Raw genomic sequence first — 22,614 nt, 5'->3', positions numbered from 1 at the left:
TTTTCTTTATTAATTTACGGAAAAATACACAATCTATTCTTACTTAATTAAAATCATGAATATCTAAATATTTTTTAGCTAAAGACCTTGTGGTCTAGTGGCATTCAATGTCCCGATTTACACTCCCACATAAAAGATGGGAGTGAGTTCGATGCCTGAGTAGGTCTACTCAAAAAAAAATAAATACCTTTTACATTTAAGGACATGATGCTCAATTTCATGGCGTCTAATATAATACATATAAAAAACTTTTAGTATATTAAAACTAATCCTTCAATATACTAAAAATAACATTTGTAAATCATGGTTGATAGTGTGATTTGCCGTCTTTCAATAACAAAAGTGGGCTGAAATTAATGAATGGGCTATTTTGGGATGGACCCATCATTGGGCTAACTTCGTCAAAGAAGCCCAATCATTGGCAGACGTTGACTCCACTCTCTTCCTCCGACCTCCGTCAATGGCGGCAAGTTTCTCAGCTTCCTTTGATCTAAATGCATTTGTATTTTTCGAATTGATTAGCGGCTATCCATGGCGGTTGCGATTAAACTTCCGGTGGATACCGTAGGAGGACTTTGTAACTCCATTTTTACGAGTACGAGCAATAGAGCTAGTGATAGCTTTATCAGAAGGAGAAATTCTTCGGTTAAAATGTGCTCTTCCCACTCCGGTGCGCCATTCCAGAGCCTCGAGGAATCGCCGCCAACTAAATCGCAGAAGAATGCGATTCCGATAATGGTACCTTCTTGTTGAACCCGATCTCGTATTTTTGCATATGTTTGTAATTTCTCGGAAATTTTGTTTTATTTTCAGTTACTGAATACTGTACCTTTCGTGCAATAGTACTGTATGTTGCATTATCAAAGTACTTGATACCTGAATTAGACGTAAAATTATATTTTTGCTGCCAAATGCAAAGTTTAATCAAGCATGTTATTCCATATATTGTTTTTATCATTTGTTTAGGTGAACGGTTGTACTGGAAAAATGGGAAGGGCAGTTCTTGAAGCTGCCATTTCTGCGGGACTTCAGCCTGTCCCTGTGGCATTTAGTGGTCTGGGAAATTCAGGAAAGATTGTTCAGGTAGGTGGAAAGGAAATTACATTGCATGGTCCCTCTGACAGAGAGAGCACTCTTTCATCAATCTTTGAGGAGCATCCAGATTTAGTTGTGGTGGATTACACAGTTCCTGCTTCTATTAACGGTATGTTCTTGTAACGTATAGGAACTTCTACGAGGGAAAGAATTAGGAATGTGTTGTTTTGGGTTTTGTATTGGGATGCATGTACTTAACTGGTGTTCAATTTTACTTAACATCATGCTTATATAAATTATTTTCTCTCTCTTTGCAATCATTTTAGCACCTTTAGTGCTTTGATTTTGTGGAAGTTATGCTATCATCTCTAGTCCTCAACCATGAGATGGTCATTATTCCTGCAATCAAGATTTAAGAATGTGTTGTTTCTGGATTTCTCTTTTTGATGTTTTTGGTTGCTTCGCTGCACATACAGATAATGCAGAGTTGTATTGCAAAGTTGGAGTTCCTTTTGTGATGGGAACTACTGGTGGAGACAGGAAGGCATTGTATAAAACAGTGTCAGACTCTAATAACTACGCTGTGATCTCCCCTCAAATGGGAAAGCAGGTATTGACACTAGTGCTTTTTAAAGTTTAAAATCTGACATCCTACCGTCTATGAATTTCTTATAATCTACTTGGTGCTATAGGTTGTTGCGTTTCTTGCAGCAATGGAAATAATGGCAGAGAAATTTCCAGGCGCTTTCTCTGGGTATAAACTACAGGTATCGTTATTATTCCTCCGCTTTGAATCATTAGTAGTGTTCTTTTTTATTCCTAGCCCAGCGAATATTCTAAGATGAGGTCATTGCAAAGAAAAGTGAGTTCATAGGATGCAAACAACCTTTCAACTCCTCAGTCTTCACTACCACATAGATTATTGTTTTCTGTCCATACCATTTACTTTTTATTTATTACATTAAAATGCGGAGGCTTATAATTGAAAGTAACTTGTGTTGCTGAATAGAGATCCTTTGCAATGAAAAGTTAATTTTTACTTCATACAAGAAATCACGAACGGTCTTAACAAATACTTAATTGACTTGAAACTGGAATGCATCCTAAATAAATATCCTTATTCCCTACAGTCAATAGATGATACGGTATTCTGTTTATCTCTGCATTGCACACATGATTGCTGTATTACCAGTTGTACCGCTTTTATTTCTATAATTCAATTCTCTGTAATTCCTATTTGCTTAATTGCTAAACTATCTTACTTTTAATATCATGACTACACACTGGAAAGTTGATTATTTTCCCTTGAGGATTTTTCTATCTCAAAATATTACGGAGTAATTGTTAAGTACTCGAAATTGAAAAGTTATGCCATTTAGAGTTCTGATTGTTCCCTTCTGTAAACATGATTAGGTGGTGGAGTCTCATCAAGTTAGCAAATTGGACATATCCGGGACTGCCAAAGCTGTCATATCATGTTTTCAGAGATTAGGGATCTCGTTTGACTTGGATCAGGTTAGTGTACTGTATTTATGGTGCACAATGAGATTGTGGAAAATCCCATTTTCTTTTGTTCTATTAGCAAATTGCAACTAGAAATCTCAAGTACTCTGTATTAACTTTGGATTAAAATAGATATAGTTTCCAACCTAAACTAGATCTTTCTTGAAACTATACTAGTAGGTTGGTTCATTATTAGACATGTGATATAGATAACTTATTTTATTTAGATCCAGACTTCTAAAGTAGGGATTACTAGCTATTTGCTGTATTGTACCTTTCATAGCCTATACTTTCAGTTTAGTATTATTATTATTATTATTATTATTATTATTATTATTATTATTATTATTACTACTACTACTATTGTTGTTGTTATTTCTCCATCATTATAATTATCATTTGGTTTTTCATGTAGAGCTGCACAAATGTGACTGGTTTTTCTGTCATCCTCACTTAATAAATTAATAGCTACAAGTCAACAACACATACCACTAATCATATATCTTAACTTTCTTGTTTATCATTTAATAGGTGGAGCAGATACGCGACCCGGAGAAACAAGTTAAGATGGTTGGTGTCCCGAAGGAACACTTATCTGGTCATGCTTTCCACTCGTATCATCTGACCTCACCTGATGGAACGTAATGCCTCATCTCAAAGCTTTGACCTCTAATCCTCTTCGATCTGTTTGTTTTAGGAATACCCGTTGCTCAACCCTTCCTCCTCTCCCATTCAATATTGTTTGAATTCTAACTTGTCGGATCCCCATGCTCGTTCCCCGCAGGGTATCTTTTGAATTTCAGCATAATGTTTGTGGAAGATCGGTATATGCTGAGGGTACTGTCGATGCTGTTATCTTCCTTGCAAATAAGGTTGTAACGCTTCCATCTTGGTTTGAATTTGTTTAGCAGTAGTTGCGTGTATTAGTTCTGTCATCGTCCATCAGTTTCTTCTACTTCAAGGCACACACATCACACATGACACAACAATTATAATCTATTAACTTGCATAGTTCAGCAAAGAGCATGATGAATTATTGTTCTGCCTGCTCTGTATTTTTTTATGCATATAATGTTCAACATCTGTCTAACTACAGATATGAAATGTGCTATCGTTGCAGGTCAAATCTAAAGCCAACCAGCGGATTTATGACATGATTGATGTTCTGCAGGAGGGTAATATGAGATGAAATTCTGTTGAGCATATATATAATATATAAACATAAACGTGCAATCCAACTATCAGCTTAAGCTTTTAGTTGAGATGAAGCACATGTTGCAATTTGATATTAGAGTCAACCTCATGTTGGTCCACATGTTGCTTAGACCTCCAACTACCAGCTTAGGCTTTTAGTTGAGATGGAGCATATGCTTCAATTGATTCAAGCTAAGCGTTCTTTCTTATCTTTATCTTTGTAACACTTTAGCTTATCATGACTTCTAGCTTCAAAGTAGTCTAGTGGGGATTGAAGTTTTCCGTGTTTTGTTGCCTATTATCCGCCACTCCTCTCAGAACCTTTATGGAGTGGCCATGGCGCAATCATTTTTGGAGAATATAATGATAAACGTAATCGAGTACAACCCTCCCAACATGTCTATTTTTTAGTTGAGGAAGAGGCAAAAATGAATAAAATTTGTGATTTATTTATTTTTCTGAATTCAGAGTATGTCACGCCTTAACAACGCTCCCATGCAAGGCTAATCGTTACCAAGCTCAAAGAACTTGGAGCGGTTGCCATTAATGGTGTTCACCTAATACTTTGTATTAGTAAGGACATTTAAACATTATAAAACATTAATGAAGATTCTTTTTTTGTCCAATCATAACTCTCAGCAACTTTTAGGTTGTGTTTAGTTCAAATATGTAACATTACCATGTGAGTATTATATTACATCATCACAATCCCAATAAACGCACAGTAATTTTATATTTTTGTAATCTTACTTGTATTAGTAAGGACATTTAAACATTATAAAACATTAATGAAGATTCTTTTTTTGTCCAATCATAACTCTCAGCAACTTTTAGGTTGTGTTTAGTTCAAATATGTAACATTACCATGTGAGTATTATATTACATCATCACAATCCCAATAAACGCACAGTAATTTTATATTTTTGTAATCTTACACCACTTCTCGGAAGATAATCTTATTACCTAGGTAATATTATATTTATCATTTATGCGAACTAAATGCCTCCTAGTTTGTATCTCCCAAACTCAAACTTGGAATTTCTTTATTCCCAAAAGGTTGAATACCCAATTCCAAAGGCTCTCACGCCCCAACCCAACAAAACATATGGAAGGATGTAAATCATGATAACTCAACTGAACACGGAGGTTATGTCTTTACGTACTGCTCGCAAGGAGCCCTCCTCAAACTTGAAATTACTTGAAATTTCTTGCTTGTTAAGTTGGAAGAGACGCTCACCATCTCATTCATACACCATATGGATATAAAAAGAGTAAAATTTTCTTTTGGTCTTACCTTATGTTTTCTCAATTAGTCAACTAGAATTACACACTAATCATGTCCGTACCAAGGAAATTTTCAAGGGCAACAAAATACTTCCTTCTGAATAATTTAATGCCATATTATACTCCGTCATGATTATATTTTATATGAAGTTTATAATAATAATAACAACACTAAAATTCTTATGTTATGTTCCAAACTTCCAATGTTTTGTATTACACAAATTCCGGATTTTGTTTCAAAACAATTCCCTTAAATTAAGGACAACATTTTATAAGTTTCCTTATAATTTATAAATTTGATGGATCAAAAGGAAGAAATGTATATATTGGGTGGAAAACATCTTTGTTGATGAATGGGTTGCCTAATCAAACATGGAGACATCTGACCAGTGACCCCTAACCACTCCGATTTAGATGCTGAACTTTTTATTTAAATAATCAAAGCAATCCAGGCCATCGATTCTGTGCCTTTTCTTTTTTAAAAATAAAAATAAAAATTTTAATTTTTAAATGCAGTTTACTGTTCCAACAAATGGGTCAGCATTACCAACTAATCAACTGATTAGGAAATTCCTTATATGAACCTGGTTCAGACAGTCAGACCCACCTATATATGTATCAACCACATACATCGTATAGTTAAATGTTAATGCTAAGGAATAATAACAAACAGTTTAGACTTTAAATCAATTACTAATTAATTAAACCTCAACAATATAACCCACCAGTGGGCAGTTGATGAACATAAAGAGAGAGTGATGAGGAGGGGTCATATTGGGAATTCTTATTGACTATATGATCAATCACATCTGATGGACTTTTAAAATTAATATGAATTATACATGTGTGTGTATATACACACACATATGATGCCTCAGGTATGAATAATATATTAAAAATATATAACAGATTAAGGTGAGTGATCAGAATTTGAGCTGAATCATATTTAAGAGTTAGATAAGAACGAGTACCCACGAAGCAATAATTGTCATTTGATCTAAAGTTGAATTTAACTTGTATAGAAATTTATCAGCTAATATAATTATAAATATATTCAATGTTAAATCATAAATGTATGTACTTATTTTATGTATTTGCTAACATGCATTATCTTGTTTTTTGAAAATCTTGGTCAATTTGGATGTACTAGTGGGGTAAAATCCAAATAGTGCATGTGGAGAGTTAAGACTTTCATAACCCTGAATTGTTTTCTTGATGATGGACTTTAGTTAGTTGTAGAGTGAAGCATACTATATATAGATACTTGGACTTGGCCAAGAATTCTTAATTCTCTTGTCAACTTGGCATGTTGCATGCCATCTCACATCGTCCTCAGCTAAGTGCTAAGCCTAATATATATATATATATATATATATATATATATATATATATATATATATATATATATATGATTGGACCACAATTCTGACCACTCTTACCCTTGAAGACTTGGTGGAAGAAGTTAATCACGAAAATCTCAATGTCACTCATATGTTTTCGAATATCTGTATATTGATGCTCAAAACAAGATAAATGTCATAAAACGTACCTAGCATTTATACAAGAACTCCTAACAAACTTCGAGCAAAGTTCAATTTGATAGGGCACATTCCAACGGCCTCATTGACCACATTTCTTTCAAGAACTGCCATGGACTTCACACACCTCTTGGTCTTGTCCATCGCTGGAGCTGGCCTTTGTAGCTTATCGAATCTCACCTAGATATCAAGGCCAGACCTAAATTTTGTTGGGCTTATTTTCTTAAACTTGTAAGTGTTCAATATCTCCATCACATACTTCCCGCCCCTTGATAGAGGAATCAAATCTTGTACCATGCAACTGTCGAATTGAAGAGGAGGTTTGTATGTATACAATGATTGAAGATGACATTATTGTTGATCTTTTATACATGCATTCACATGGTATATGATGATAAGACTAATTTAACTGATTCTCAAAAATCTATCGGTCCGATGAAGGGGTTATATCTAAGGCAATAGATGAGGATGACATTTGTTGAATTTGATGTAAGAGGATATAGATAATGAAAGTCATGAAAGTGATGAGTCTTCCAATTTTTGGAGCAATACATACATAAATGATTATATTTTTGGCTGTTTTCGCTTCTCGTTTTGCTTGGCCTTGGAATCTGCAGGACCCTGGCCTCCACTATACAATATATATATGCACCAAGTGCGTTGATCTGATCATATCAAGCTAGCTAGCTAGCTTGTGATCTGAGCTGAGGCACAATTTGCTCTCATTTTTCCGGTCCTCGCCTTTAAAAAAAGATGTTATATAGAAGGATAGTGCTTGGATTTCAACAATCACTATCTGCCAAATTTACAGAGAGATCCCATACAAACTTCAACTCCACAGCGTCTCAAGGAAGGCACTCTGCGTGCACGCAAAATATCTCGTAGTCCCACATCGTTGAAATTCTCTTAGTGGTAGAATAAATCGTAGTAATTTATTGCATCTGAGAAATTGTGGCTTCAACGCTTTTAACATCATCCGATGAAACAAATCAATTTTAAAGAAAATGTAAACTCTCCTATTTAATCTCCTACACCGTCTTAATTTCGCATGTGAACTAGAGAAGCAAAGCCACTAATGTAAAAAATGGGGTTCATTGCCTTACCGGACTTATTAGTTCAATTGCTCAAGGGTCACTTTGAAAGTCTTGTTCAAGGGTCACTTTGAAAGTCTTGTTCAAGGGTCACTTTGGAAGTCTTACTCTAGCGGTCCAAAAAATCGATCACAGTAATTATAGACTGCAAGGGTGAAAACAGAAGACTAACTAGGCTATTTATAAAACTAGAATTTTTGCTAATTTTTCACTTATTCTTTTTGCACCTCCAATCATTATTGATCTACCCAAATTGATGGATCAAATTTTTACTTCTATCCGTGAAAAAAAAAAAAATTACTTCTATCAGAACTCTCCCCTATATAATTTGTGTATATATGTATGGATCATTATATGAATAATATTTCTTTCCAACTTATTTTTCTATCTAATATCCCATATGCATCCGTATGTATAGGGGGGAGGGGGGACATATGAGATATATGTATAAGGTGTCCAATAAAAGTGATGGATCCGTTGCAGCTTATATGGTCCAGGGATAGTTTTATGTAAAGAGAAAGAAGGAAAGACAAGAAGGAAGGAAACAAGGGAAAACAACCAAATAATAAAAAAAGGAAAAAACATGTTACTGAAGAACGCACGTTACTTGGTTCACATAATACTACACGCCGTGCCAGGTTCCATATATATGTCCTAACCCACACCACATGCTATCTTCACTGCCTAATTCACCAACTTGCTTATTAATACCTAATCCTTAATTAAAATGCCTCAGCCCATCCACTACACAAACCTTGCAACCCTTTATTATAATTATTGTCATTATTTGAGTGATGAGAGAAACCTACAATAAAACTTAATACAGATGACACGGCGAAGGCTAATTCTAGGCTGGCTAGCGTGGGTGGCTTGTTTCGTGACTACAAAGGTAATTGGATAGTAGGGTTCACTTCCAACATTGGCATCTCCAATAGTTTTATGGCAGAACTTTGGGAGTTTCGAGAAGGCTTACAATTGTCAAAAACCATAGTTTCGATAAGATCATTGCAGAAACGGACTCCAAATCCATGGTTCAAGCCTTAAGCAAGGAGGGTCCTTCCGCCCCGGGGTCAAACACCTTAGTTGAGGATTGTAAATTCCTCTTGAACCAGTTTCAAGAAGCCAAGATCATTCATATCTTTAGGGAGGGCAACCAGTGTGCGGATTTCTTAGCTAATCTGGGCCAACTCTCCCCGTAGGGCCTGTCTATTATGGATCACCCCCGGACGATTTGATTGTCCTTCTTCAGCGCGATGCGGCAAATGTGGCTACTTGTAGGCGTTGCTAACCTTCGGGACACTGGGTCCCTCCATTCTACCAAAATAAAAAACAGTGGTCGTGAGTTACGGATAATCTATGTTGATTTATCTCGTTATGGTCAATTTGTTTCTGGCTCGAATTATAAGACGGGTTTCACCTAAAACACACATTTGGATAATGACAATGGATTTTCTCGTAAATTAAAGTTTGGAAAAATTATGTTTTTCTACCATTTATTATGTGTGTGTATATATATCATTCACCTAATAATTAAGCATGCCGTCCTAAGTGCATTTCAATGTTGATAGCCATATGACATGTACAGTAAAATTGGTTAAAATAAACATAAAGTTGAATTTAAATGAACAGCTTCCATATTTAACATTTTAGGTTGTCTTCGTGTTTGTGTACTATAGTTAAATGAGTATAAAACACAGACTACTTTAATATATATAAATTTTATTTGCAGAGGAATTGAACTCCATCCATCAAATATGTTAAAGGCATCGATCACGGATGTCACATGAACTTCCGTACAGTGCAAGAAGGTCCTTAAATAATTAGTCTTTAGTTAGTTATTTATAGTAATAAATTAAATAATTAATTGTCAAATTGGACACTTATTACTACACTAAACAAACCCGCTACTTAGAAAAACTAATCTGGCCAGCACTTTGCCCCTTAATTGGGCCGGCCCGGTGCGAATGGGGATTAGGTTGAGTATGGTACGGGCTTAAAGGTGCCTCCTATGAGTTAGAGCCTGCTCAGGACACCCCATGGTCTAACCAAAAAAAACAAAAAAAACAAACCCGCTACTTATTCTGATATTAGTTGTTAGAATCAAGCTCTTATAACTATGTCAAAAGTCATGGCTATTAACAAATGCACGACTTCATTTCATTATCCTCGTATATACCACTCGATGCGATTATATTGTAGGTCCTCATGCATCTGCCCAACATATTGATATGCAGTAACAAATTAAATTCTTAATTAATTAGAAAAACTATTCTCAAGGTGGTATGACTAAAATTTTATTAGATTAATCCTATCCGGCAAAAATGAATATGTGTTAAAAAAAATGGTGCAGTGGGATAATGACTTGGTCTTGGTGTTAAGTTCTGAACATAAAAGGCCAAACACTAAAGCAAAACTATAATATTACAGACCATAAAAGCTTGATTTTAGGGGGCAGAAATGAGACAAAGAGAACATAATCATTGGTTAACAACGCCAACACACATACATAAAAAGAAGATAGAAGAAAGGAAATTTGAGCCAATTTTAATTTGTTAAATACTTATTAGATTAATAACTAAAGTACTTCAGCCTAGAACTTATAGTGGCACCTGATTACATTTCCATATAAAATGGGGTGAGTTCTTAGTTATGAACAGATACTGTATTGTAACAGAGTCAGTCAATATTTTATTTAAATTCACTTACTATTTACTTCACGAGTCTTTCCAGCAAATTTTGATGTGAGGCATATTTAATATAGTTATCTCCTTTATTTCTTCCTTATTTCGTATTCTCGGATCCCTCTACTCATCTATTCAAGAAACAATACTCCCTCAAATCTCTCCAAAAAGCATCTCTTTCTCTCTCTCTCTCTCTCATACATGAAAGAGTGAGCTTCAATTCTCCTTCTACTTCTCCTTCTTTCGATCTCCAAGAACACTCCTTATCATCATCATCATCATCGATCTTCCATTTTCAATCTCTTCTTTTTATGGCACTCCTCACTTTCTTACCGCCAGAAAAACAGCAACAACAACAACAAAACACCCAGAAAAAACAACAACGTAAGAGGAAACAGCAGCTGCAGAATCCGAAGAAGCAGCCGAATAAGCCGGCAAAGCCGCCGTCTTCATGGGATTCTTTCAAGAGCCTGCTCACGTGCAAGCAGGTGGAAGGATCCGCCGTCCACGACCCTTCCAAGAACGGCGCCGGCGCCGGCTACGTGCTCGGCGGCCCTTGCGGCTCAATCTGCAGCTTCAGAGACGTGGTTCATGGGAACACTAGCCGCGTGGTTCACCGAGCCGATAACTCCCCCGAGAGCAGCAGCTTGGGCCAGGAGACTCGGCTTCTCAGCAAGAAAAACGGCGGCTGCGCCAACAGCGGCTCTTCCTCCAGGTCCTTGGCGGCGGCGGCGAGATCACACGGCGGCTCCAGTTACGGCGGCTCGTCTAGAGCCATGCAGTTCAGAAAGCTTTCCGGGTGTTATGAATGTCACACCATCGTTGACCCTAGCAGGTAACTATACCTACTAAACACCTATGTGCTATAAATGGTATGATTATAGGTAAAAAGAATTGCACCCCAATTTCGAGATCTAACCATCTTAGAGTTAGGATAGAAAAGTGTTTATGCCTGTTGTTATTGTGTCTTTGGGAGCAGTCTATTAGCCTTCTTGATTTGAATTAGTCAACTATATGTAATCTAGACTGGTTTGCATAGTTCAGCTAAGATCATAAGACTGGAATTTGCTTAGTGTACATTCTTGAATAGTAGCTGTGGATTTTCTTTGTGACCTAATATAATTGGTTAGCTTAGTGAATTGATTAGTTTTAGGTTGCCTCATTTATGCTTCGATATTATCTTGTGCATGTTACTGTTATATTTCCCTGGTTTATATATGTGTGGATGTATATATTGACAAAATTAGTAATAAATTAAAAATAATAGATATCCAATGCCAAGAACAATATGCGCATGCCCAGATTGTGGAGAGGTTTTCCCAAAGATTGAGAGCTTGGAACATCATCAAGCCGTTAGACATGCTGGTAAATTTACATACTTTACTTTTTTTAACCTCTCTTTATTGATCTCAAAGTAAGTACCGAGTATAACATAACATAAAACTATTTTTTGAATTTCCTATTAAATTTCATTTCACCTACCTTATTTATATATATACCTCTGGCCTCTTTAATATTTGAAAGAGAAAGGTGGAATTCTGGAAGTAGAGGCAAACCGCACTAAATTCTGGTTTTATTTTTTATGGTTAAATCACACACAAAAAGGACGCCATTGTAGGGGTGCATTAAATACCTTTGCCGCTTCTGTTTGCCTTTCTTTTCCTGAGCAGTCATTGTATACTGAACTCCTTATATATATGGTCCATTGTATTTATTTCCCAGGCCTACCCCTTCATAAAATCGAAAACTACCCTCCAATATTACCTGTCACATTTTTATTCGCCACAAAACATTTTAGACAGAGGAGTAATCACAGTTAAGTTGGTCAATGTTTTTGACCCAGTGAAAGTGGGTTTGAACATGTTAGCTATATGATGTGGTCATTTGCTACTTAAGGTTACAAAGTTGAATTTACTTAGTGTGCACCATCGACGGGTTTGTCACATCAGCCACTCAAATAGTTTAGTTGGACCGCATATTTAGTGTGTGGGCCATATATATCAAATTGAAAGGTGTGTCACGTCTGAATTAAAAGTAGGAGTTGGACTGTATTGTTTAAATTTATTTCATGTGCAAGTCATACCAGATTGAAGGGTGTGTCACGTCTGAATTAAAAGTAGGAGTTAGACTATATTATTCAAATGTTTATAACTGGGATTTTCATAGTTCTTGTACTGTGCTGACATTATGAACACATGATGGCTCAACAACTTCACTGGGATAATATTGTTATTGATTTTTGAAATTTTTTTCTGAATCCAAATTGGATTTTTTTTTTTTTTGTTAAAATAATTAGTAAGGTTAATTATTGGTTTATGGAATAATGTTATCAGTTTCTGAGCTGGGACCGGAGGATTCGAGCCGGAATATAGTGGAAATAATCTTCAAGTCGAGCTGGCTAAAGAAGGACAACCCGGTTTGCAAGATCGAACGGATACTAAAGGTCCACAACACGCAGCGCACGATCCAACGGTTCGAGGACTGCAGGGACGCCGTGAAGGTACGCGCCAACGCCGCCGGCAAGAAGAACCCGAGGTGCGCCGCCGACGGGAACGAGCTGCTCAGGTTTTACTGCACCACGCTCACGTGCGCTCTGGGGGCGCGTGGCGCGTCCAGCCTGTGCGGCTCGCTCCCCGGCTGCGGCGTCTGCACCATCATACGCCACGGCTTCCAGGGCAACAAGGTGGCCGGAATCCGCACCACCGCCAGCAGCGGCCGCGCCCACGACTGCCCCAACGGCGGAAACGACGGCCGGAGGGCGATGCTGGTGTGCCGCGTGATCGCCGGGAGAGTGCGGCGCGTGGTGGAGGACACCGGCGCGGGAGATGAGGAAGCTGCCGCCCCGGCCGGCTTGTCGGCTGGAGCCGGGTCGTACGAGTCGGTAGCCGGATACGGGGGAATATACTCGAATCTGGAGGAATTATACGTATTTAATCCGAGGGCTATACTTCCTTGCTTTGTCGTGATCTACAAAGCTATGGAATCTTAGGTTTGAATAGGGGCATCTTTTTGTCTTTCAGCTGTTTGTACGGTTTAGTTTTCTGTCTGTTAATCATCACTTGCATAACTACTTCTGGTGGGTTAAAAAAGGTCAAACCAAAAATACAAAATCCAACCCATTATGGAAGTTTTCTTGTATATTTAATTACGGAATAGTTTGTATTTTTATATCAAAACTTGTATTTTCTTTTTAACATTAAGTATTTCAATAGGTCTTCATCATCTCTGAACAATTAAGGTCGATTAAGATAATTACACTATTGCTGGGGCAAGACTTTAACGTAATCAGTTAAATCAACTGAGCTAGTCTTAAGGGACAAAAAACAACACTTTTACTTAATTAATTATTAAAAAAACTCCATAGAAACTTTTACCAGTCAATTATATTCGTTCTCACTTATTGTTCCTAAATTTTGTTAGAGCAAGCTAATTAACAGAACCACTTCAAAGACAAATTAATGAATACTGAGAAGTAATATTATTTTTTATAGTGTAGTGGTGAAGAGTTTCATTTTTGTAATACTGTTAGAATTATTTATAATAAATAATGTTAACAAATATAAAATTTAATATCAGTATTGTAATTAAAGAAATATATATATATATACACTTTCGTTGCTTTATCGAGCGGGATGTGGATGGGTCATGATCAAAGGAAAGCTTTTTGCTGTGGAAATTTCTGAAGGGAATGAGAAAGGAGTCAAAGGATCGGACCACAATTTAAGGACAGTGTAATTATATTAATCTCATGATGATGATGATGATAATAACCTAAGTTTAAAGAATTATTTGAGTTAGTAAAAATAATTTAATTTACATTAAGTATTTTTTTCATTGCTTATATTTATCTGAATCATGATGAGTGATCATAGTGATTATATATATATATATATATATATATATATATATATATATATATATATATCAATTCGAATTATTGTTTTGATGAGTTGGTGCATGCATGTATTGAAAGTTGCATGTGGGTTATCTATCCGTAGTAAATTGGGACCATCGCAATGATATGTCTTCACTCTCTAGAGGAAAAGAGAGTGTAAGCTGATTTTTGACCAAACTCGGATCTTTTGTAACCATGCTTTAATTTCCCTGCATGCATCATATAATAATAATAATAATAATAAGCCTATTTAAATTGTCCATAGCTAACCAGCTCAAACGATCAAAAATAATAATACGTTATAGGCTACTCACATTGGGAGTTAATTAAACTTAGAACCTTGTGGTTATTAAGCTTAGCTAATAGTATGAAGACCAACTTGACAGGAGTTACCCTATGTGACCTTATTATTAATCCCAGTATAAGTATGGTATATGTATAGTATTGTAAAGTTGCGTACAAGGTAATTGAAAAAAGTGTGTGCTAGTATAAACGGGCATTTTCTACAGGTACAAATTAAATATGTGAAATGAGATAAAGAGAGCACATAATCCAATATGTAGCTAGGTCTAAAGTATTATTTGTACAAGGTCTAAGTTGTCTATATCATAATAATACATTGCAAGTAGGCTAACGTAATATATTCTCAACTTAGTTGTTAGGGTCGAGTATCTACTTTATTCTCAAGCAACTATAACAAATTAACAATCTATATTTTCAGGCTGCAAGGCTAATTTACATGCTTATTTGACTTACCAACACACATCTCTCAACCAATCAAATTGAGATTAATCCTTCAGAAAGCTAATTAATCATCAATCTTGAGATTCTAGGGTTCTCTTCAAGTTATTTGAGATGACTAGCACATCTCCCGACCAAAAACTAAGGTCTACCGACTACAAGTGTTATTATTTTGTACTAAACTTGAAAAACTATATTTTATTCTACTCCGTATTATTTATTGAATGTACTTTAATTGTCCAATCTCATTTATGTCATGTGCAATAGTACATAGAGAGATTTACAATGATTCCTTAATTCTCTCCAATAAGCTCTAGCTAGCTAGCAGTGATTAATTTAAGTTATTAGTCAAATTTTTGTGTGTTTGAGTTGAGGCTCCGTCTTGGCTCTCTCCCTCGATGTAGTAAAGTATTATACAGTGAGGACACTGAATAAAATAGCAGCTACTATAAGCGTTGTAATTAGTAAAATAATTCAGAAAATGAACTGCAGCAGGTTTCATAAGAAACTTCCAGCTTTTGTCAGCCAGCTAATCTCTATGTGATCTTGTTGTAATTAATTAAGATTCTGTTGTGTATTCAAATAAAATGTTTATATTTTATCGAATTTTATATGAGTGTATTTTAATTTTATTATACACTTCAAATCTAATAGTTATACAATGGACTCGAGCCCACCATCACAATTTACATACTGAATGATCATAGTTTAAATTATGATCATTCATAAATTCTGATCATTCAGTATATAAATTGTATATTTTGGCAATCATTATTCTATGGACCATGGTCCACACATTTGTGTGAACCATAAATACAAAGTGCATTTTTAATATACTAAAAGTACATTATTTGTATACCTAAAGTACATTATTTGGAAGTACATAATGTTTTATATATTATCAACTAATGTATATTCAGTATACAAATAATGTACTTTTAATATATTAAAAATGTATATTGTATTCATGGTCCACACAGGTATGTGGGTCATGGTTCACACAATAATTTGCCATATTCCGGACTCATATTTACCCTGTAAGGCGGACTCGAGTCCATAGAATAAATTGCCTAATAAATCTTGGTCCAATTTTATGAATCCTTGGGCTTGGGTTTGACAGCCGAGTTAGAGATTTGTTGGGCCTATAGCATCGCCCATTAGGACAAAATCATTAGTTGGGCCCAGTGAGAACATCAGCATTCTAGAAACCAGCTTTAAAATAGAAAATTCTTCTCACTATTATTGATAAACAAAAATTTATAATAAGCATGTTTTGTTTATTATTTATAGGCCCCGCGCACACTGTGCACTCATTGATGAGCGATATGTTAGGGAACAAAGTAGCCCACAAACTATGTTTAGTTTAAGTTCTTGCTTTTCAAACTCAGTCTCAATCATGGGCTACAAGCTTACAATATATATTGTTGGAAGTTTGGGTATTGATTAAGCATGTTGGGGTTTTCATTAATTTAAAATTAACTTTTATTTTCAAAATAAAATAAAATGTATTGTTTATTTACAAGACTCAAAGTTAAAACTTGTTTGACCAAAGAAATAAATTCCCAAATTTGATCCTGGTTAAATTATAAATTTACATTTGATGTGTATTAATATTGTTGGATATAACCACGGAAGGTCGGGTGTTCTCGGCGGAAGTCTCGTATAGCTAGCTAGGGACTTCTAAAAGTTTGTCTGTTAATAATCAAGCACGGAGGCTAGCTATCTTTTAGAATTGTAGGTGCTTATTATCATAAGCAAAATATTAGGTTCCTCGTAATGATCCTTATGTGGACCTTAATAGGCTAGCTAAGCTAATTTGTAGTGTGGCGTGGACAGGAGAAGCCCCATGCAAATGATTTGATCACATGCCTGAGCTGAGACATCTATCATCTTCAATTCCTTTACCAAATTAAATATATATGTTCTCATCCCATATATCCCCTACCTGTCGTCTCTCCTCCCTGCACCCCGCCGCACCTCACCTCCCAAACCGCAAATTATACCGTGGACCAGTGTCTATCTGTCACTATAGACCCTAATTCAAAAATAACATTCATATTTTGTATCTGTTGGACAATTTCTATACTTATAGCTAGTTAGTGTCAACGTTATTTATTTACATTTAAATAAACTGTTAACTGAAGATACAAAATTTTATATCATGATTCACAATGAAATATAATAAACACTGGTCCATGGTATAACAATGGCTCCCAAACGGACCACAATAAATACTCCACTCTCCATCTATCCATCCCCCAAATCTCCATCACCACCACCAACAAACAAACAACTTAAGACGACATGATCGCGCTAAATCTCCCCGAGACAGTTCTGCAAGTCCTGGACAGAATGTACGATAATCACAAGCCTCAGCCTCATCGTCTGTGTCTGCAATCTCAGTCCCGCACAACGCCGCCTGCGGCAGACAGATTTCCTCGGATTAATATTCAGACGAAGGAGAAGAGCAAGAAGAAGAAGAAGAATGGTAATAATGTTAGTAATAATAATAATAAGATGAATTATTTTTCGAGCATGAAGCTGTTTGATCGGTTTCGGAGAATCGTGATGAGGTTCGTCTTCTCCATGCCTTCTTCTTCTGCTGGTTCGGGACAGACGACGCGGAGGAGGTCATCATCGTGTGAAATGGCGGAGCCGCCGAAGACTTCGTGCAGCTCCTCGTCTTGTAACTATTATTATTACTCCTCCAACTCGCACTACAGCGAAGCCGTCGCGGATTGCATCGACTTCTTCAACAAGTCCTCGTCGTCGTCGTCGTCCTCGCAGCATGTTAGCTCCGGTGCCGCTGCAAAGTAGCTGAACTGGGTGTACGTGTATATATATATATATATATATATATATATATATAGTGCTGGAATAATGACTACTGGCGTCATCATCGATCCCATGATTTCATCAATCATCCAATCTGCTTTCTCGTTCTTCATATGTATGTTTAATATAATTTGTGTGTTAATGGTTTGATTTGTGTATGCATTTTTATCTGTAAATTGTGTATTATATTTATATATTACTCAAATTACATTCGCCTATTATACTTTGTTGTAATCCTGTTGAGTTAAATTTACATCTACTTCAATGTTCGGCTTCACCTAGAAGATGTTTGGTACTTTGGTAAGAAAATCGCATAGATTAAGCCAAAACCAGGTTGCATACATTTAACAGCTAATAATTGCGCGCACTGGCCATATTTCTTAAAATGATTAACCAAAAGATTGCTAACCAATTTAGACTTGCACATCCCAAACTTGTCAAAAGACCTTCTTAATGTAACTATGTTGAGTTAGTTACAATTTCCTTGCACCCATATCCCTGTGAATTTTCATGCCAATAATTTTTTGTGCAACTACTAAGTTTTTCATATCAAATTTAAGACTGAACAAAGCTTCAATCAATACAAGAATATAATTTATACTCTTAGCTAGCAACAATCAACATATCATCCACATACAGTAACAGAAAAATAAAATAACAATGTCATTACTAAGGCTCTTAACATAGACGGAATCATACTCACAACGTGTATAGTCAATTTGATTCATGTAAGAATCAAACCGCCTGTTTCAGCCCATACAATGACCTCTTGAGCCTACAAACCAGATGTTCAGCTTCGAGTTTAACAAACCCTTTAGATTGTTTCATAAAAATTTGTTCATCTATCTAGATTACCATGCAGAAAAGCAACCTTCACATCAATATGCTCCAAATGTAAATCTCAAATAGCTACCAAAGCAGGTAATAACATGATAGAAATATATGTCTAACAACAAGAGAGAAAACCTAATCATAATCTATCCCCTTTTGTTGAGAAAACCCCTTCGCTACTAACAGAGCCTTGAATCTTTCCCCTTCTTTTTCTGATACTGATGGCTTCTTCCTATTGATCCACTTGCACCGTATAGCCTTCTTGCCTTGACGAAGCTGAATTAGCTTCCAAGTATGATTTTGGTGTAAAGACTCCATCTCCTCAACTATACCTGCCATCCATTTATCTTTATTTTGACCAGAAACAACATCTTGAAAGGTAACTAGTTTAGATCATTATTAGTAACAAGAAGCTTAAAAGAGACTATATATATTCCTCAAACTCATACTTGCTAGGCTGCTAGGTGGTTTGGCATTGGTGCGAATTTGGTCTATTTCTGATCAACCAAGGCAATCCCAACTAATAAGTTGATTAGATAGTTGGCTTAGTAGCCACAAAATTTCAAATTCAATTCCCTTAAGGGCTTTGCTTTACACAAAAAGTCAACCATCACTACCCGAATGTGCAGTGACCGCCTTGTAATTCTAGCTTAACAAAGGAACTGCCTTGCACAATGTTTGTACCCATCAGAGCGCAATATTGTGCGTTCTAGAGCACATTGATGTGCCTTTCAGAGCACACTAATGTGTCTTCCAATGCACATTATTGACCTTCCAAAGCATATTGTTGTGCATTCAAAGTGCAAATTGTTTTGCACTAGAGTACACATTGTTGAGCCTTTCAGAACACATTGTTTTGCCTTCGAAGTATATATTGTTTTGCCTTGAACTACACATTATTGAGCTTTTCAGAGCAGATTTTTGAAGATCGTAGGTGACAAACTTTTTAAACCAAATGCACACCCCTAAGTTTGAGTTAACAATCTTAGTTGTTTTATTCTTTGTTGTCCTTCGCCAATTTTCTCATAAGTCAAAAAATAGACTCTTAATCTTCTTGTACAATAATCATGATTCATCACTCGATCACTTCATTTATAATTTTTAAAAAAATAATGTGGGATAAGATAATTAGAAAATGTAACAAAATCAATTTTAGTCAAAATTGGGGAAGGATTACATTACAATTAAAAAATAAAAATTGGTATAAATTACAAAAATAAAATTTTGTAGTTAAAATGGAAATAAAAAGAAGATGAAAACCTGAAATTCAGCATTGACGTGTAAGAGTTTTTACGCGAGTCTCGATCGTCGACTCTGAACTCTGACTTCTCGTCGCAGTCGGACCCGAATCTCCAGCCACCGCCCTCCTCTCCCGGCGGCGGAGGAGGAAAAATCTTCTGACTTCCTTTTAGCGCGAGCTTGAATCAACTCAATCACTTGTTTTGTGCCAGTTTATACTCTGAAAATGGTAATTTCAAGCATTTCCATTTGAAAATTCTACGATTTTCTCTTCAGGCAAAGTGGTTATAGTTCTAATTTTGTGTATTTAAATGGTTAGATCCGATTCATACTGCTCCAGAACCGGCAAGGTAAGACTCGATTGGCCAAGTATTACATTCCTCTGGAGGAATCCGAGAAGCACAAAGTCGAATACGAGGTACTTCGTTTACCTTGATCCCTTAGTTGAACTCAATTTCGTCATGTTTCTAGTGTTAAGCCTGACGGTTTAGGTTTTGCTTACACGATCGATTTGTATAGGTTCACAGATTGGTTGTGAACAGAGATCCCAAATTCACCAACTTCGTCGAGGTGTGTGTGCAAAATTCTTTGTTTCATGTTCCTATTACTTGACATATATTCTACTCCATTGTTGAATCACTATACTTGCACCTTTTCTCCTTTAAAATTTAATGGTATACACAAGTGTTAGCTCATCTTAGGGTAAAGTCCGATTGTATTATCTGTACTGAGAAAGATGCATAAGCTGAACATGTTGCTCTTGAGGTGCATTTCAAACAGCATTGCTTTGGTCGGCTTTGTTGGTGAAAAGTAAATGAGAGTGAAGAATTTGGCATAAAGTGAATTTTGCATAGGAGATAGAGAGAGAGAGAGAGAGAGAGAGAGAGGTGTTAGTGAAATCAATTTGCATTTTTTGGTTGGTTGGGACTGCAACAGATGGAAGAATTGAGTGTAAACATATTCTGCTCATCCTCTAAAGTATGGTAGCATAAACTTGAGGAAGTATATAAGCAGGAGTTGTTTCTGGTTTCATTTGAATATGTTCCGTTTATTAATTGGGTTTACCTATTTAAGCCAGTTCATCTTGCAGAGGTAAAGCAAATCTATCTTAATAAATCTGGTTAAACATGTCCAAATTAACTGTTGTTAAGTCATCCTTGTTTCTGTATTTGTAATCTCAAAATTTGTTGGTTTAGTTTCTTTTTTTTTTTTTTTTTTTTTTTTTTGAAGATATTGGTTTAGTTTCTAACTAGTGTAAATATCTTATCAAACTACACTACACAGATAGTAATGCATTGTCCATGGTTTTTTCTCCCTTCAGTTCCGGACCTACAAAATAATCTACAGGCGATATGCGGGATTGTTTTTCTCGCTCTGTGTTGATATAACAGACAATGAGTTGGCTTATTTGGAGTGCATCCACTTATTTGTGGAGATTTTGGATCACTTCTTCAGCAATGTTTGCGAGTTAGATTTGGTTTTTAACTTTCACAAGGTTAGACATTTCTTATTGAATCTCGATTGCTATTTTATAGAAATGCATTTCTTTTCACAACAAGTGATTGGTCATCCTTCATATGGAGTTTATCAAACAGCTATTTTTTTTTTTTTTAATTTATCTATCTATACACCTTTTGCTGCCTATCAAACAGATGATAAGTACATTTTTGAAATGGAATTGGTATACTTTCTCACTTACTTTTGCCTTTGCATGTGATGTTTTTCTGTTTAGTGAATATAGAAGACGGTTTCGTGGTCTTAAATTTTATGATAAATAAACTATATGGTGGATAATATTTGGTAAAACATATTCATAGTACCATACTGTACTAGACAATAGTCCCATACACCACATGAATATGAAAATTAGGGGTGGTGAATGGGTCTTTTCTGTTGCATGTCTTGGTGACTGCAAATGTAGATTATGCTTTTAGTTCCTAGCAATGTAATACATGCACACAAACGAACACACGTATCCTCGCCGTTTTCTGATTAATTACTGTTCTACAAAGGTATATCTGATTCTGGATGAGTTCATTCTTGCTGGGGAGCTCCAAGAAACAAGTAAGAAGGTAAGAACTCAACCATCTTTTCTTGCTGGGAAATATTCTCATGTTTTGCCCTTTGTATCTGTGAATTCCGTGGATTTGATAACTCACCAAACTATTTGTATGCAATGCACGAAAACATGATTGAGTTTGGGTTGACAAGTTTGGCACTTGACAAATCACTTCTCACCAACTGCAGGCCATCATAGAGAGAATGGGTGAACTGGAAAAGCAGGAATGAAGGTTCATGCCGCCCTGTTTTCACTTTTATCCGGCATCAACAATATATGGCACCTCTGTTGTCACCAGACTGAATTTTATTGAATACCATTTACCCATCTGATTTTTTCTTGTGCTTATTGTAATTCTGTTTGATTGCCCAGCATTTGTAAAGGAGGTTGAATACTGAAATTACAAGTCTTCTGAGTTTTGTAATCTCATCTGAAAGAACCAGTTTGCCAATGCCCACACAGTATTTGTATTTTTAAAATTTAAGGGATTTATAGTGTCACAATTTAAAAAAAAAAAAATCAATTATATTTAGACAATTGTATTTCTTTTCTTACCTCCCCCCCCCCCCCCCCCCCCCCCCCCCCCCCCCCCCCCCCCCCCCCCCCCCCCCCCCCCCCCCCCCCCCCCCCCCCACCCCCCCCCCCCCCCCCCCCCCCCCCCCCCCCCCCCCCCCCCCCCCCCCCCCCC

The 22,614-nt window shown here is 36.2% G+C and overlaps 3 protein-coding genes across 3 annotated transcripts; all 3 read left to right on the top strand.

Annotated features, from left to right (window-relative positions):
• The first annotated feature begins 490 nt into the window (after window positions 1-490).
• On the top strand, window positions 491-4,127 carry LOC116022794 (4-hydroxy-tetrahydrodipicolinate reductase 1, chloroplastic-like). The gene is made up of 8 exons (XM_031263674.1): window positions 491-738; window positions 967-1,204; window positions 1,512-1,645; window positions 1,728-1,802; window positions 2,449-2,550; window positions 3,070-3,179; window positions 3,323-3,410; window positions 3,659-4,127. The coding sequence occupies exons 1-8, from the start codon at window positions 532-534 to the stop codon at window positions 3,725-3,727; spliced, it is 1,023 nt and encodes a 340-aa protein (XP_031119534.1). The 5' UTR covers window positions 491-531; the 3' UTR covers window positions 3,728-4,127.
• Window positions 4,128-10,428: 6,301 nt separating this feature from the next.
• LOC116023263 lies at window positions 10,429-13,520 on the top strand. Its single transcript, XM_031264252.1, has 3 exons — window positions 10,429-11,161; window positions 11,594-11,691; window positions 12,660-13,520. The coding sequence occupies exons 1-3, from the start codon at window positions 10,638-10,640 to the stop codon at window positions 13,313-13,315; spliced, it is 1,278 nt and encodes a 425-aa protein (XP_031120112.1). The 5' UTR covers window positions 10,429-10,637; the 3' UTR covers window positions 13,316-13,520.
• A 6,372-nt stretch (window positions 13,521-19,892) lies between these two features.
• Window positions 19,893-22,458, top strand: LOC116021849 (AP-2 complex subunit sigma-like). The gene is made up of 6 exons (XM_031262342.1): window positions 19,893-20,096; window positions 20,187-20,285; window positions 20,387-20,437; window positions 21,189-21,362; window positions 21,880-21,939; window positions 22,115-22,458. The coding sequence occupies exons 1-6, from the start codon at window positions 20,094-20,096 to the stop codon at window positions 22,154-22,156; spliced, it is 429 nt and encodes a 142-aa protein (XP_031118202.1). The 5' UTR covers window positions 19,893-20,093; the 3' UTR covers window positions 22,157-22,458.
• Window positions 22,459-22,614: the final 156 nt, after the last annotated feature.

Source organism: Ipomoea triloba, chromosome 6 (assembly GCF_003576645.1).
Source record: "Ipomoea triloba cultivar NCNSP0323 chromosome 6, ASM357664v1".
NCBI classification, from domain to species: domain Eukaryota; kingdom Viridiplantae; phylum Streptophyta; class Magnoliopsida; order Solanales; family Convolvulaceae; genus Ipomoea; species Ipomoea triloba.
The sequence above is the reverse complement of the archived record's forward strand: the minus strand, read 5'-3'. Positions and strand labels throughout refer to the sequence as shown.

Excerpts from the sequence above, each read along its gene's own strand:
- LOC116023263 (XM_031264252.1), top strand. The coding sequence starts at position 10,638 with ATGGCACTCCTCACTTTCTTACCGCCAGAAAAACAGCAACAACAACAA. Across the intron at positions 11,162-11,593 it reads ACCATCGTTGACCCTAGCAG|ATATCCAATGCCAAGAACAA; the intron begins GTAACTATACCT and ends TAAAAATAATAG. Across the intron at positions 11,692-12,659 it reads TCAAGCCGTTAGACATGCTG|TTTCTGAGCTGGGACCGGAG; the intron begins GTAAATTTACAT and ends TAATGTTATCAG.
- LOC116021849 (XM_031262342.1), top strand. Across the intron at positions 20,438-21,188 it reads AATTCACCAACTTCGTCGAG|TTCCGGACCTACAAAATAAT; the intron begins GTGTGTGTGCAA and ends TTCTCCCTTCAG. Across the intron at positions 21,940-22,114 it reads TCCAAGAAACAAGTAAGAAG|GCCATCATAGAGAGAATGGG; the intron begins GTAAGAACTCAA and ends CACCAACTGCAG.
- LOC116022794 (XM_031263674.1), top strand. The coding sequence starts at position 532 with ATGGCGGTTGCGATTAAACTTCCGGTGGATACCGTAGGAGGACTTTGT. Across the intron at positions 739-966 it reads AGAATGCGATTCCGATAATG|GTGAACGGTTGTACTGGAAA; the intron begins GTACCTTCTTGT and ends TCATTTGTTTAG. Across the intron at positions 3,411-3,658 it reads TTATCTTCCTTGCAAATAAG|GTCAAATCTAAAGCCAACCA; the intron begins GTTGTAACGCTT and ends CTATCGTTGCAG.